General features: G+C 37.0%; 2 protein-coding genes across 3 annotated transcripts; one reads left to right on the top strand and one right to left on the bottom strand.

The window, feature by feature from the left end:
* Positions 1-201: 201 nt before the first annotated feature.
* Positions 202-7712, top strand: LOC110647456 (serine/threonine-protein kinase RUNKEL). Its single transcript, XM_058136310.1, has 11 exons — positions 202-496; positions 595-684; positions 1332-1384; positions 1506-1581; positions 2421-2482; positions 2580-2658; positions 2757-2816; positions 2961-4565; positions 4827-5693; positions 6302-7427; positions 7512-7712. Exons 1-10 carry the CDS (start codon positions 449-451, stop codon positions 7415-7417), a joined length of 4056 nt encoding a protein of 1351 aa, XP_057992293.1. The 5' UTR covers positions 202-448; the 3' UTR covers positions 7418-7427; positions 7512-7712.
* A 437-nt stretch (positions 7713-8149) lies between these two features.
* On the bottom strand, positions 8150-12012 carry LOC110647461 (acyl carrier protein 1, chloroplastic). 2 transcript variants are annotated; one of them, XM_021801307.2, is made up of 4 exons: positions 11766-12012; positions 11020-11133; positions 10325-10447; positions 8150-8568 (listed from the first exon to the last, which is right to left on the bottom strand). In XM_021801307.2, exons 1-4 carry the CDS (start codon positions 11832-11834, stop codon positions 8446-8448), a joined length of 429 nt encoding a protein of 142 aa, XP_021656999.2. In that variant the 5' UTR covers positions 11835-12012; the 3' UTR covers positions 8150-8445. The 2 variants fall into 2 exon arrangements, with proteins under 2 accessions (XP_021656999.2, XP_057992197.1); XM_058136214.1 differs by lacking the exon at positions 11020-11133 and having other exon boundaries at positions 8338-8568; positions 11766-12002.
* Positions 12013-14903: the final 2891 nt, after the last annotated feature.

Below are 14903 nucleotides of genomic sequence, written 5' to 3' on the forward strand. Positions count from 1 at the left end.
CTGGGCCGGTGGAGCTTGGCTGAGCTTGAAATCAATCAAATTAAAATTTTATATTTAACGAGAAAGAAAATCCTCGCACGCGGTACTCACGTGACTTTTATAAAATTTTTGTCAGCATTTAACGGTTCGCGACTGCGAATGTTATGTAGAATCAAATTCAAAATTTGCTTGTCCTTGTACGAATTGTTTGGATACAAGGAGAACCTTAAACCCGACAGGTTCCTCTTAATTTCAGGTTTGATTTTCAATCAAACTCTATTCCCGCCCATCTCATGCTCTATCTCTCCGCCTCATTTTTGACCAATCAAACTTTCTCTTCCTCACTGTAATCAAATCCAAACTAAGACCACCTCTCTCCTTCTCTCTCTCGGCTGGTGACCTCTCAAAACGCAGCCTGATCTTCGACTTTTTATCCAAATCGACACCCTAGGGAGCCAACTCGGTCACCATGAATCATTTCCACATATACGAAGTAATTGGCCGTGGCAAATGCTCGGTAACAACTTCACTGGAGCTTGCTTCAATTTTCAAATATGCAAACGTTAATTCTCTTTCTTTTTAATCCTTGATTTCTATTGTGGAGTTTATGCTCAGGCTGTGTATAAAGGGAGGAAGAAGAAGACCATTGAGTATTTCGCTATTAAGAGTGTTGATAAGTCGCAGAAGAGCAAGGTTCTACAAGAAGTAAGGATCTCTTGTTGTGCTTGGTGATTTGATTCATGTTACTCGACGTGATTTCATTTCTGATGGCGGAATTGATTATTTAACGGGTTAATCAGTGGGTTAAGTTCACATTTCAATTTGCTGCGTGTTTTCAATTAAGCATGAGATTTTATATTGCGTGTTTTCTTTCCTACTCAAAATAATTTTGAACTTGGGATCTTAGGTACCACAGACATATGACTAATTTTTTTTAGTGATCAGCACATGAACAGGAGAGAAATATTTGGTACGTTTGGAATAGTAGTATATTCATGTTTCAGTTGCCTAAACACTAAACAGGAAATAGTTAGTGAGCGTATACCTTTAGCTCTATGAGTTACTTGCAGTATGAATGAGTTTGGTACCGTTACCCATTTTTCAGAAACATTCTCTACTATACTGTAGTTTGGTCCCGAAAGGTCATAGGACAATGACTTTTAGCTTGGGTTGCACAAAGAAGAAACCTTTTCATATGTATATATGTGTGTGTGTGTGCTCTTTTACTTTCACCGATTGTTGGGAAATAGAGCAATGAACCAACTGCATGCATTCTTTTAGGAAACATGCTTTAAAAAGAATATTAATTAGTATTTTATCTATTGATTACCTTTTATTGTCATTAATTGCAGGTTAGGATTCTTCACTCCTTAGATCATCCAAATGTATTAAAATTTTACTCCTGGTAAGTGTTGCAATATCTGGTATTGTTGTTCAGATGTGCATTCTTAAAACTACAGTTGAAGACCTTATTCTTCTTCTGGCTCGCTTTATTGGTTTGCTTACATCCCTGCTGTGTACACTAGGTACGAAACTTCAGCTCACTTGTGGTTAGTTTTGGAATATTGTGTTGGTGGAGATCTTATGACCTTATTGAGACAGGTAACAACCTCTTAATACTTATGGTAGCCTTGCTTTTATTTGATAACTGTGTATCATTCTTTTGCTGGAAGTGAACTGTGGAATATTTTTTTTACCAAGTTCATTGTTGTGAAACATGTAATGATGTAATGGGTAATTTCATTTGTGGCTCTGTTTAGATATATAATGCAGAGAGTGGATATTGCCATGAGTCACTGCATCAGTGTTTCCAAGACTGCGATGTGTTGTCCAGTGCTAGTGTGCAACAGCTTTTTGAATTTTAAAATGCGATGTAAACGTGAATGGATTGCAACATTATTGTTGTCCATCCTGAATAGGACATTGTAAAATTTTGCTTCTGGAGCAACTGCTAATTAGTCTTTTAAAAATATTTTCTGGTCTGACTTTATTCTGCTTGTCACCAAACTAGTTGCATAATCAACAGTCATTTGTCAAAACTCGAATGTGAATTTTTTGCTGAATATTGTTTTCCTCCATTAGCCCTTAAGGTTTCAAAATATGCTGCAATTTTCATTGGCAACATGACATTTCCTGTGAGATTGGTATAACCTTCTTCAAACTTTGAACTGGCACTCAAGCTAATTTGCTAAAAGCAAAAAGCCTTGTCCCTCTAGAATCATTTGGATATCATATACAAAAATCCTTGGTGACAAAATATTGAAGTTGTAGTTGTCATTGTTGCAAAAGATAGTGGTTGTATATTCTGTGTACATGTTACTTTCCCATCTTAAGATTCTGCTTCAGATTTACTTGTACAGAAATTGAGCAAAGTAGTCACTGCTGTGCACATCTGATGCATGTTTATGATTGCACAATGATAATTCATGGTTAAATTGCAGGACAGTCAGCTACCTGAAGACTCCATTCATGATCTTGCACGTGATTTAGTTAGAGCTTTGCAGTAAGAAATACTTTTTCAGTTTTATTTATCTATTTCTACATAATGTCAATAGTCTTATTTTTTTCAGTTTTTATACTGACGAGATCACTATTTTTAGGTTTCTACACTCAAAGGGAATCATTTACTGTGATCTGAAACCATCAAACATTCTCTTAGATGAGAATGGACGCACAAAGGTACTTATGCAATTTTTCAGTTTCATGTATGGTCTTGTTATTGTAATTTTTTTTCCTATCTATATGAACTAGTTTTCTTGTATGCTTATGCAATGCAGCTATGTGATTTTGGATTGGCAAGAAAATTGAGTGAGATATCTAAAACTCCTTCATCCAAGGTAAGTTGTTCTAACTGTTGCAGTATTTTTCACACCATAATCATGACTTTTTAAATTAGTGATCACTTGTTAAGTTTATCATGTTATTCTTTCTATGATTAAAATTGTTTACAACAGTAACTTTGCTTTTATGTACTTTTTTAGTTGCCCCAAGCAAAACGTGGAACACCCTGTTATATGGCTCCTGAACTATTTGAGGATGGAGGTGTCCATTCCTATGCATCTGATTTTTGGGCCCTAGGTTGTGTACTGTATGAGTGCTATGCAGGGAGGCCACCCTTTGTGGGTAGGGAGTTCACTCAGCTAGTGAAATCTATCCTATCAGATCCAACCCCACCCCTTCCTGGCAATCCAAGCAATCCTTTTGCCAACCTAATCAATTCTCTCTTGGTGAAAGATCCAGCTGAAAGAATACAATGGTCTGAGCTTTGTGGACATGCTTTCTGGAGAACTAAATTCGCTCCAGTGTCCTTGCCTCCTCAACCTGCTTTTGATAATATGATAGAACTTCATACTAAGCCATGCCTCTCAGAACGTAATGGAGATGGATCTTTACAAAACAAAACCCCTCCTAAACATCGTGAAAAGGATTCGAAAGGGACACCAAAACCTGATGATAATTCAATATTAGGATCAAAAGGTCATGAGACCCCTGTAAAGGGTATGCTGAGTGGCAGAAAAGTTCAAACAAAGGCCTCGGGCAGAGTGGTTGAAGAGAAGCTGAGAGATCCTTCTAGTGCTAGTAGGGGTGTTAATCTCTTAAGGCTGTCAAGAATAGCAAAATCAAACTTAAAGAGAGAGAATGAAAAGGAAAACTACAGGAGACCCATGCCTAATAGTTCTGAAAATGACGCTGAGGTTAAAATTGAGAACACCGATATGGAACTTGATTTCAATGAGAACACCGAAGATGATGAACCTGATGGAACTGAAAACCCTGGCAGTCTACCTGAAGATGTGGACAATAACATACATCAATTGGAGACCTTACCTGTGGTTAACATGCCTGCCTCAGATGAATTGAGAGCAAATGATCAAGAATCATCTTCGGAGCATGTTGACATGACCGCTACCCCACTCAGTGCCAGTCATCAGGTCAAAACTCAGAGAGCTAAGGAAGGTCTAGGAGCCACTGATTTTGATTCTTCAAAATCACCCAATAACCTTTCAGAAGTCCTTTGGCATCCATCTGATCTTTCAGTCAGACCTGTGATGCCCAGCAGAAAAGCTGATAAAGCGTCAGAGGTAATTCCTTCTCTTCCATTTGAAGCACTGCAACCATCTGATTTTGGGAAAATGTCTAAGGAGCAGCTGGATGCACTCAACAATAGAATTATATCCATTTTTAGTGGGAACACTAGCATTGGGGAGAAGCAGAATCTGATTAGATACCTTGAGATGTTGAGCAGTAATGCTGATGCAGCCAATATCCTAACAAATGGTCCAATAATGCTTATGGTCGTTAAAATGCTCCGGATGTCCAAGGCTTCAGCTTTGCGTGCTCAACTTGCTTCACTTATTGGCTTGTTGATTCGTCACTCTACTTTTATTGAAGATGATTTGGCCAATTCTGGAATTTTAGGGTCGCTTACTGATGGCCTCAGGGACAAGCAGGAAAAAGTAAGGAGGTTTTCCATGGCTGCTTTAGGTGAGTTGCTGTTTTATATATCCACCCAGAATGAGCAGAGCAGAGACAACAATCCACCTGAATCTCCATCAAAGGATAATCGTTCCACATATGGATGGCAGGTTGGCTTTCTAACTAGATGTCACAGTTGTCTGTGTACCAGATTATTTGATGATTGATTCATCTTTCTAAATTCTATAAATTATCTGTTAAAATCTTTCAGTAGAGTCTGTTAAGTGAAACTTTTTTTTTAATTGCAGCCATCAATTGAATTTCAAAAGTAATGCTTGTAGGATAGCATTGAGTCCTTTAAACATTTTTTCATGCTCTTCTTTGACTTGATTCATGTTCATTATCATATAAAATCTTTTTAATGGATGCAGGTTCCAAACTCGTTGATTTCATTGGTATCATCTGTCCTACGGAAAGGAGAAGATGATATAACTCAACTTTATGCATTGAGGACAATTGAAAACATTTGCAGTCAAGGAGGACATTGGGCAGCTCGTTTCACCAGTTCAGATGTGATCAATAACCTGTGTTATATATATAGAGCAACAGGGAAACAAGAGAGCATCAGGCTTACTGCAGGATCATGTTTGGTTCGTTTGGCGCGATTCAATCCTCCTACCATCCAGTCAATTCTAGAAAAACTTTCTTTCAAAGACACAGCAGCTGCCCTTGTTAAGGGCAGTCCACGTGAGCAGCAAATATGTTTGAACCTCTTAAATATGGCTATGGTTGGAAGCCATGTGTTCACAAATATTGGGCGACACCTCTTATCGTTGGCAGAGGATAAGAATCTGGTTCCAAATCTTTTATCTCTCACTGAGCAAGGTAGCGAAATTTTGAGGGGAAAGGCACTTCTTTTTATGGCTCTTCTTTGCAAGAATGGTCGGAGATGGGTACCACACTTTTTTTGCAATCCAAGACTACTTTCTTCTGTGGACAGGCTGGCAAAAGAGAAGGACAGCTATTTGCAGCAGTGTTTAGGTGCATTTGTGCGCATTGTGGCAGCTACTGTCCCAAGCTTACTGGATATTATAACTGCAGATATTCAGCAGATGATGGGAGGAAGGCGCCATGGGCAGATCTCTGCCATTAGCAGTCGTGTTGCTCCAAAGACCAATATTCATTTGTTCCCAGTTCTTCATCTTCTTGGGAGCTCATCTTTTAAGCGCAAGGTGGTGAATCATCAAATTCTGCAGCAACTGGCAAATTTGGTGAAGGTTCTGGAGACACCATTCCAGGTGAATAACTGCATGCGAATGACTTTTGTGATCTTAATTCATCTCAAATATTTGGCTTCATGGTTTATTGGTTGGTTCTTTTGAGCTGCATTTGAGTATTTAATAATTGGTAAAATTAGTTACTTGGCTGGATTTCCCAACCTGGCAGTCAATTGAAACCAGGCTTATGATGTGTGATTAATTTTGGCCAGGTAAAATTATGGTTTTGAGGCAGTTATTATGGTCTACTCAGGTGGCAATCTGTTGCACATGGCACATACAGTGTATAAATATATATATTTTTATGAATTTAGTGCTTATTTAGGACAACCTTATCTGAGTAGGAAAATATTTATCTTTGGTAGTGCAAATTAGTGTTTTTACTGGTAAAGTGCCTGGGCAAGTCATAGGCCCTACGTAAAAATTTCTTTGCTAAATAAGTCACTAACTATGCATATGTTCACATGTAGTAGGCTTTCTAGTTCTTTTGTGGATTGACAATGCCACAACATCTTTTTATTTGTTGCATAAAACCTCTTAAGTATTAGTTGTCCAGATGGTGCATTTCTTTCTAGGAAGGAGGGACAAATGGGTTTATATACTGATCAATGTTTTCCTGTATTCTTCAGGGAAGAGATGACTTCCAGATAACTCTTCTTCGAGTTCTGGAGTCTGTTGCAGAGGAGTCGCCTTTAATTCTTGAAAGCTGTGATATCTTTATTGGTGAAATTCTCCCAAGTCTTGCCATCCTGTATAAGGGAAATAAGGATGGTGATGCCAGATTTTTATGCCTGAAAATCCTGTTTGATGTCATGGTCATCTTCTTAAATGAACCGTTTGATGATGAACAAAGATCACAGGCTTTGAAGGCAATATCCAATATTCATTTCCTACCTCTCTACCCGACGTTGATTGAAGATGAAGACCCCATTCCCATGTATGCGCAGAAGCTTCTTGTGATGCTCATTGAGTTTGACTACATAAAAATCTCAGACATTTTACATCTGAAGACAGTCTCACAGTGCTTCGAATTTTTACTTGGTGATTTTTCGAGTGCAAATGTAAACAATGTTAAGCTATGTCTCGCTTTGGCATCTGCACCTGAAATGGATTCCAAGTTACTTTCACAGTTAAAAGTCGTTAGGAAGGTTGGAAATCTTTTGGAGTTTGTGTATGCAAAAGATATGGAAGATTTTCTTGAGCCAACTCTTGGCTTGTGTAGGGCTTTCCTTCTCTGCTCAGTAGGTCGGAAAAGAGGATTAGCCTACAGACAAGAACCAGCACTCCTAAATGATGTTTCTTCTGAGGCGAGTGGTCTGGTTGATCAGCAACAATGCATAAGAGATATAATGGAATTTGGTGGCAATTTGGGTGTCTTGCTTGAGTTGAGTGGGTCCTTTGAATCAAATGTGGCCGATATAGCTTCTGAATGTGTAGTATTGTTGCTCAAGGCAGCTCCAAGGGAAGCTACAACTGGATTTCTAACTAACCTTCCAAAGGTTAGTTCAATCCTTGAGTCTTGGCGCAAGGGTGTGCCTCACTTGCTTTTGCGGCGGATACTGCACGGTCTTGGCTATTCTTGTAGACGGTATTTGTCACATGCAATGATATTATCAATATCTATACCTGAGGTGTCAAGGATTGAAGCCATTATTTTGGAGCTCAAAAATTCAAGCATAGCTGATTTAGCCAATGCCGCATTGGTTGTGGCCTCGGAGTTGCACCGGCTGCCTCGTTGCATTTGAAGCCCAGGAGGTTGGTTTATCTGTCATCACTCTTATATCGTTTCATAAAAAATCTATAATTTTTAAGAATCATTGGTTACTCTTTTATTTGCAGATATTATGGATGTTAGCTTATTGAAGGGCCGAAAGACGGTTCCTGAATTCTGAGCAAGGAGTGAATGCCCCAGTACCAAGGTCAATTCAATTTTTAATTCATAATACAGTAGAGTCCTCTTATGGGCTTCCTTCTGTATAATCCTTGTATGTTTTGTATCATTATAAAAACTCAAATGAAATGATTTTTTTTTCTTCAGAATTGGCTTGGAACTTATAAGTGACTAGATCAGAGTCAATGCATGTATGCAGGCAATCTAATTTAGAATTGCAACTGATTCTAATCACTTTTAACTAAAATCTGTCTTCAGTATAGAGTCCTCTAACGGGCAGAGAGATTGGCGCTCAATTTTGCCCATCACTAGTCTACTAGGAGACGATTCTCCAGCCCAGAGCGAGTGCTGTTAAACTATTGGGGACCAGAATTGTCAATTCCAATTGAAGGGTTAGGGAATTCTGGTCCCCATATCCATAGTAAACAAAACAAAGCCAATGTTGTTTACCTACTTAAGTTGTTTAGAAACCAGAAACCATTACATTATTTTAACGGGTATTGGTTTATTTAGTTACATTACATTAAACAAGAATGGTAGTGGATTGAACAAGTAATTGGACATCACCCAATAGTTACTTTTAAGGTTAAAAAAGAGTATAAATATCATGTTTTTATTTAAGATTTGACATAAAAAACTTGATATAGGAGAATCACACATTCAGGTCAGAATAGCATTCTCCCACCAAACATCAAGCAGAATCCTTCAGAATTATGCTGTTTTTGCATTACAAGGTCCAACATTAAAAGGGGAAAGAAAGTGATACTTCCGCAAAATCGAGGCCTGATTTGCAAGTTCTCCATGAAAGGCAGATAACTTAAAAAAAAGAAAAAAGACAATAAAATATAGAACTACCATGTCCTTATACCACTTTAATCACTTCTATTTTTTCTCAAGAAGCTTCTCAATCAGATCTGCCGCATCTTGAACAGTGATAATACTCTGGGCTGTTTCTTCTTCCACGCTGATTCCAAATTCCTCCTCGAGTCCCATTACGATCTCAACCTGAATAAAAGAAGATTACATAAGTTCATAAGAATAACAGAAATTGTAAGTTAATGAGGATAACGCTGATTACAATCTAAACAACCGAGTATTGTTTCCCAAGGAGATCTCCTTTGTAACTTCACAACTGAAAGTGATTAAGGCAGACCTACTTTCTCTTCACATGTCATCTAATTTTCTGTTAAGAGAATTAATTCTAGATCTAGAAATCTTTGCTAACTCTCTGGTAGCTAAACAGTCTTGAATTCTGGAACGTGGGCTAGTAAGCAGAGCAGCTGTCAGCTCTAATTTCTTGGAATAAAGGTGGGAGAAGGAGAATAACAGAAGTTGAAATGATAAAACATACAGAATAAGTACATGTGCATATCCTTGAAACTTTTTTCATAAACATCATATGATATAAGCCTCAGGAACTTTTCATGACAAAGCCCCACAATTCCATCATCAAAATAACTGGGGTTGTTCTTTGTTTTATGGATATTCAATAAAACCTGTAACCAGAAGGAGAAAGTATAAAACACCACTGTTATCAAAGGCGCCCCTGAGGCATAGCCCATAGTGCCTGAGGAACCCAAAGCCACACGACCTCAAGGAGGCGCACCCCGGTGCACCTAGGCCCGGGGAACGCACCTCATGAAGGCCATCCACACCCATGCAATCACAGAATGCAAACTGGAAAAAAAGAGAAAGAAGAAGAAGAAAAAGAAGATCTGAAAAACCTGACTTGATTGTATCCTCTCTGCACTTATCTAATTTCTGATCTAGAACTACAGGTATGCCTTTTTTTTTTTTTTTCCTTTCTTCCTCCTCTTCTCTCTCTCTCTCTCCAACAGACCCATTTCCACAAGACCCCTTTGGGTTTTCATTTCCCTCTCTCTTCTATGCTTTCTTTTCCTCCTCCTTTCCCTTTCAGAATCTCAGATCTCCCTTCTATGCTTTCTTTTCCTCCTTCGTTCCCTTTCAGAATCTCAAATCTGCAAGAGTTCATGGCTTCATGCTTGCCATTTTTTTTTCTCTGGCTGCTGTGTTCAGAAAGTACCCTTTTCTAATTCTAATCTAATAGGCCAAAGCAATCTTTATCAATAGGAACTTTTTTTTTAACAGATTATCAATAGGAACCATTGCGTATTTATATTAGAAATTTGATTGATTATTCATATCATAATTAATTAAATTACATACATGAGTAAAATAAATACATAGCTATTCTTAACGAATTTATAAAATTTAATTTAAATTATTTTAAGCTATGTTTAGTAAGGTATTATTAAATTAAACATATAGCAAAAATTAAAATTATCATTTTAATATTATATTTGATTAAAAATAAATTCATATTATGCATTTTAATGATAATTCTTACTCATATATGTAATTTAATTGATAATGATAGTGGTCTAATAAAATAAAAATAAGTAATGAAATAAATGATATATTATATATACTTTTATATGTAATTAACATTATCTTAATTAGATTTGTAGCACTTATAATATAATTTATTTTTATGTTTTTTTTTTTTATTTTACGCCTAACATCGCTCGTATGCACACGCCTGCACCTTGTGCCTAGGCTCCAAGTCCCCTTGGTACTTGGTGCGCCTTAAGCTTTTGATAACTATGTAAAACACTGAAAAGAAAACAAATCATGCTGCTGAATTGAAGTAGATAACATAAGATGAACAATGATACAACATTACTCATATAGTGTTGGGCAAAGAGATAGGTTTAAAATGTAAGGTTAAACATTGAAGTACCGTGTCAAGAGAATCAGCTCCCAGCGCAACAAACTTTGACTCTCCATTGACAACAGAGTCAGGTGCTAGTGCTAGCTGATTTCTCACAATTTCACATACTTTGTCCAGAGTCTCTGGTTTAGCCTGCTTGAAAAAATCAGCATCATTTGCTGGTTGTATTTCATTTAGACTAAAAAACATGCGTATATGGTGGATGCCATGTGCATATAGATATATACCAGTTATCTTCCCATTACAAACTACATTTTAAGTGTACCTATCAACCAAGTACTGAAATTGATATACCTTAAGAGTACACTCATTCAATCAACCATAATCATCCTTTTGAATTACAAAGACAGATATGAACTAAATTACCAAAAACGAGTCCTCACTTTCATTTTCATGCCAAATGATGATATAGATACAGAAGCTTAGAAACCCGGGATCATGGGCAATGTGTGGTCAAACTTAACATCTTATTATGTTAAAAAATACAATATGACCAGAAAAACATACAATATGATAACATTCAGTTCAGATTAGCCAAAATTTATTTGACAAACAACATCACCGACTTTCCAATAGAATGCAGAGGAACATGTGTATGACTACTGTTACAGAACCAACGATAAAGACCATGCTTATACAGATTCAATGATAAACGCAAATACTGAAATATCTCTGTAGTCTAAATATAGGCTAAAAATACACACCGCACAGGAAACACGGAAATGAGATGCTCCCTTTTGCAACCTAAGAGAGGGGAAGCTTCTTCCACTAATAGGAAGTGAAACCGACCTGAGACTAGAGATACCATTGCTTGGCGTCTGCCCAAAAGTTTAAACAGAAAAACCATATAAATCCAGGTGTGATAATACAATTAAAGATTTAGTACATCACCAAAAGCATCCTATTTTTAAAAATAGTATATATAAATATGACATTAAAATGATCCTCACACTACAATCATACTGACCAAGTAAAAAACAACAGGGATCAAAGCTTGATGAATTTATCATTTACATAGGTAAAAGTATTTCAGAATCTAACATCAAACCCATGGCCAGATTAGCTTTTGCCAGATAATTTTCACATTCGAGTGGTAAAATAGTTGGAAATGTTTTTATTAGCTGGCAATCAGTAACATAACAAAAGCCTCAACAGATTTCGAAGAAAAACTTATAACTTGAAATTCTATTGGAAGAATTTGAGTCTATATGAATTGGGTAGTAAATCTAAAAACAACCCATCAACCTCCCTCCCTCTTCCCAATAATAATAATAATAATAATAATAATACAGAAAGAATCTTTACAAGTTCAAGATCTAGATCACTTGAAATGCCCAGACTTTTCAATCAGGGCAATAAGAAAACAAGAATAAACAAGCACCAATAGCATCAGAATAAACAAATAAATCAGTACAAAAAAGAGGGAAAGTAGATCAAGATTGTAGGTTACCCGGGAGGTAAGCTTAAGGGACCTTGAGAAAGAGGACATGGAGATTGAAGCTCCTGAAATAGAGGCCATGGCTGGTGGTTAACAAGAAGAAAGAACACGCACACACAAAGAAAGAGGGGGAGAGAGAGAGAGAGAGAGAGAGAATGAGCACGAGGAGCGTGTGTGCGTGAAAGGGCAAGTGCTCAAGTGCTAGACTACTACACTGATCTTGATGTTTTATAGTCGTGTTACCATCTTCTGCCGTTCCTGTTTGTTGAAATTAAAGATTTGGTGGCTTTGTTTCTATCGAAATTCCGACTGTTTGGTTCTCCGTTTTGTTTTCTAAAGTGTTTGGCTTCAGGGTTAACTTATCAAACATAACAACCGGATTTGGATTCTCTTGTATTGGTGGCCAACCGCACCGACAATTAAAAATTCAGTCATTTTTATTTTCAAAAATAAATAAAAATATTTAAAATTTTTCATTTGATTTTACACTTTTTTTTCTCTCATTTATTTTTCATTTTATACAACTCAACTCAACTCAACTCAACTAAGCCTTTATCCCAAAAATTTGGGGTCGGCTATATGGATTCGCTTTTTCCACTCTGAACGATTTTGAGTTAAATCCTCAGAAATGTGTAATTCTCTCCTCCAAGTCAATTTAGGTCTACCCCTTTTTCTTTCTATCCTCTAGCCTAATGTACTCTACTTGCACATGACCAAACCACCTCAATCTCCCTTCTCTCAACTTATCTTCAATTGGCACCACTCCTACCTTTTCTCTAGTACTTTCATTACGGACTTTATCTAGTCTAGTATGGCCACTCATCCACCTTAACATTCTCATCTCTGCAACTCTTATCTTAGATGCATACGACTCTTTCAGTGCCCAACACTCACTGCCACGAAAAATTTTCCTTTTAATTTATTGAGAATATTACGATCACATAGAACTCCACGTCTCCACTTCAACCATCCTTTAATCCTATGACTAACATCCTCCTCACATCCCCATCTACTTGAATGACTAAGCCTAGATATTTAAAGTGATTACTTTGGGACAGTGCCACTCCATTCAAACTAACTCCTTCCCTATCACCGTTTGGCCTTCGAACTTGCAATGCATGTATTCTACTTAACTTAAAACCCTTTGACTCTAGAGTACTTCTCCAAAGTTCTAGCTTCCTATTGACTCCTTCTCGTGTCTCATCTATCGAACAATATCATCCGCAAACATCATGCACCAAGGAATACTCTCTTGTATATGTTTTTCATCTAAAACTAATGTAAAAGGTAAGGGCTTATGTGATCCTTGGTGTAATCCAATTGAAATCGGAAAATCTCTTGTGTCCCCTAATAGTAGTTGCTCCTTCATACATATCTTTCAATACTTGTATGTACCTAATAGATACCCTCTTTTGTTCTAACGCATTCCATAAGACCTCTCTTGGAACACTATCATAAGCCTTCTCCAAATCAATAAAAACCATATGTAGATCTTTCTTCCCATCTCTATATTTCTCCATCAAGCTTCTAATGAGAAAGATCGCTTCCATAGTTGGCATGAAACCAAATTGATTGAGAGAGATAGAAGTATCATGGCGTAGTCGATGCTCCACAACTCTCCCACAACTTCATAGTATGGCTCATGAGTTTAATTCCTATAGTTTGAGCAACTCTGTATGTCTCCCTTATTTTTAAAAATAGGTACTAAAATACTCTTCCTCCATTCATCAGGCATTTTCTTTGAGTTTAGAATCTTATTAAATAATTTAGTTAACCATGCCACTCCCATATCTCCCAAATACTTCCACACTTCAATTGGTATTTCATCGGGTCCACAGGCTTTACCTACTTTCATTCTCTTAAGTGCTTCCTTTACTTCTAAAGATCTAATCCTTCTAGTATAATTTACATTCTTTTCTATTGTTCTATAATCTATATTCACGCTATTTCCATTTTGACTATTATTAAAGAGATCATTAAAATAATGTCTCCATCTTTCTTTAATGTCCTCATCTTTCACCAACACTTTTCCTTCTTTATCCTTAATGCACCTAACTTGATTGAGATCTTGACATTTCCTTTCTCTACTCCTTGCTAATCTATAAATATCTTTCTCCCCTTCTTTAGTTCCAAGTTTCTCATATAACTTTTCAAAGGCCTGTGCTCTTGCTTAGCTAACTGCCTTTTTTGCCTCTTTCTTTGCTATCTTGTACTGTTCATATGCCTCATTATTATCACATTTAGGTAATTTCTTATACCATTCCCTTTTTCTCTTCGCTTTTGTACTTCCTCATTCCACCACCATCTCTCATTTGAGGGTGGTCCATGTCCTTTAGACTCCCCAAGTACTTTTCTAGCTACTTCTCTAATCTTTGATGCCATCTGTATCCACATATCATTGGTCTCCATATCTAGCTTCCATACTTCGGACTCAAGAAGCTCATTTTTGAACTTCACTTGCTTTACTCCTTTGAACTCCCACCACTTTGTTTGAGCTACACTATTTCTTCTGACCTTACTTGAATTGTTCCTAAACTTGACATTCAAGACCACCAACCTATGTTGACTTGTTAAAGCCTCTCCTGGAATGACCTTGCAATCCTTGCATAGAGCTCTATTGTCTTCTGGTTAATATGAAGTCGATTTGGCTTCTATTTTGAAGACTTTTGAAAGTCACTAAATGTGACTCTCTTTTTATAATGTAGGTATTTGCTAGTATTAGGTCGTATTCCATAGCAATATCCTGGATGCTTTTTCCCTCCTCTTTTCGAATGCCAAAACCAAATCCTCCATTAACATTCTCATAACCTTGCCTATCACTTCCTACATGTCCTTTCAAATCTCCACCATTGAAAACATTTTCTTCATTATGCTTTGCATTAAATCATCCATATCTTCCTAAAATCTTTGTTTACTCTCTAGTCCTATTTGTGGGGCATAAGCACTAACTATATTTATTGTTTCTCCGTCTAGTACTAGCTTTACTAGTATAATTCTATCTCCTACTCTTTTTCTTTCAATGTCTGTCTATGATTATACCCACTCAGTTCTTGTTTCTCTCCTTTCGGTAAATCACAATTTGTACCTGAATTACCCACTTCCTTACTTTTCTCTCCTACCCATTTAGTCTCCGAATGCAAGCAATATTCA

Source organism: Hevea brasiliensis, chromosome 15 (genome assembly GCF_030052815.1).
Source record: "Hevea brasiliensis isolate MT/VB/25A 57/8 chromosome 15, ASM3005281v1, whole genome shotgun sequence".
Classification (NCBI taxonomy): domain Eukaryota; kingdom Viridiplantae; phylum Streptophyta; class Magnoliopsida; order Malpighiales; family Euphorbiaceae; genus Hevea; species Hevea brasiliensis.

Bases quoted from the DNA above. Each gene is read 5' to 3' on its own strand.
- LOC110647456 (XM_058136310.1), top strand. From the start codon at position 449: ATGAATCATTTCCACATATACGAAGTAATTGGCCGTGGCAAATGCTCG. The intron at 2,817-2,960 runs GTAAGTTGTTCT...GTACTTTTTTAG, and splicing joins CTAAAACTCCTTCATCCAAG to TTGCCCCAAGCAAAACGTGG. The intron at 4,566-4,826 runs GTTGGCTTTCTA...TAATGGATGCAG, and splicing joins GTTCCACATATGGATGGCAG to GTTCCAAACTCGTTGATTTC.
- LOC110647461 (XM_021801307.2), bottom strand. From the start codon at position 11,834: ATGGCCTCTATTTCAGGAGCTTCAATCTCCATGTCCTCTTTCTCAAGG. The intron at 10,448-11,019 runs GTGTGTATTTTT...TTTTTCAAGCAG, and splicing joins ATTTCCGTGTTTCCTGTGCG to GCTAAACCAGAGACTCTGGA. The intron at 8,569-10,324 runs GTACTTCAATGT...TCTTTTATTCAG, and splicing joins GAGCTGATTCTCTTGACACG to GTTGAGATCGTAATGGGACT.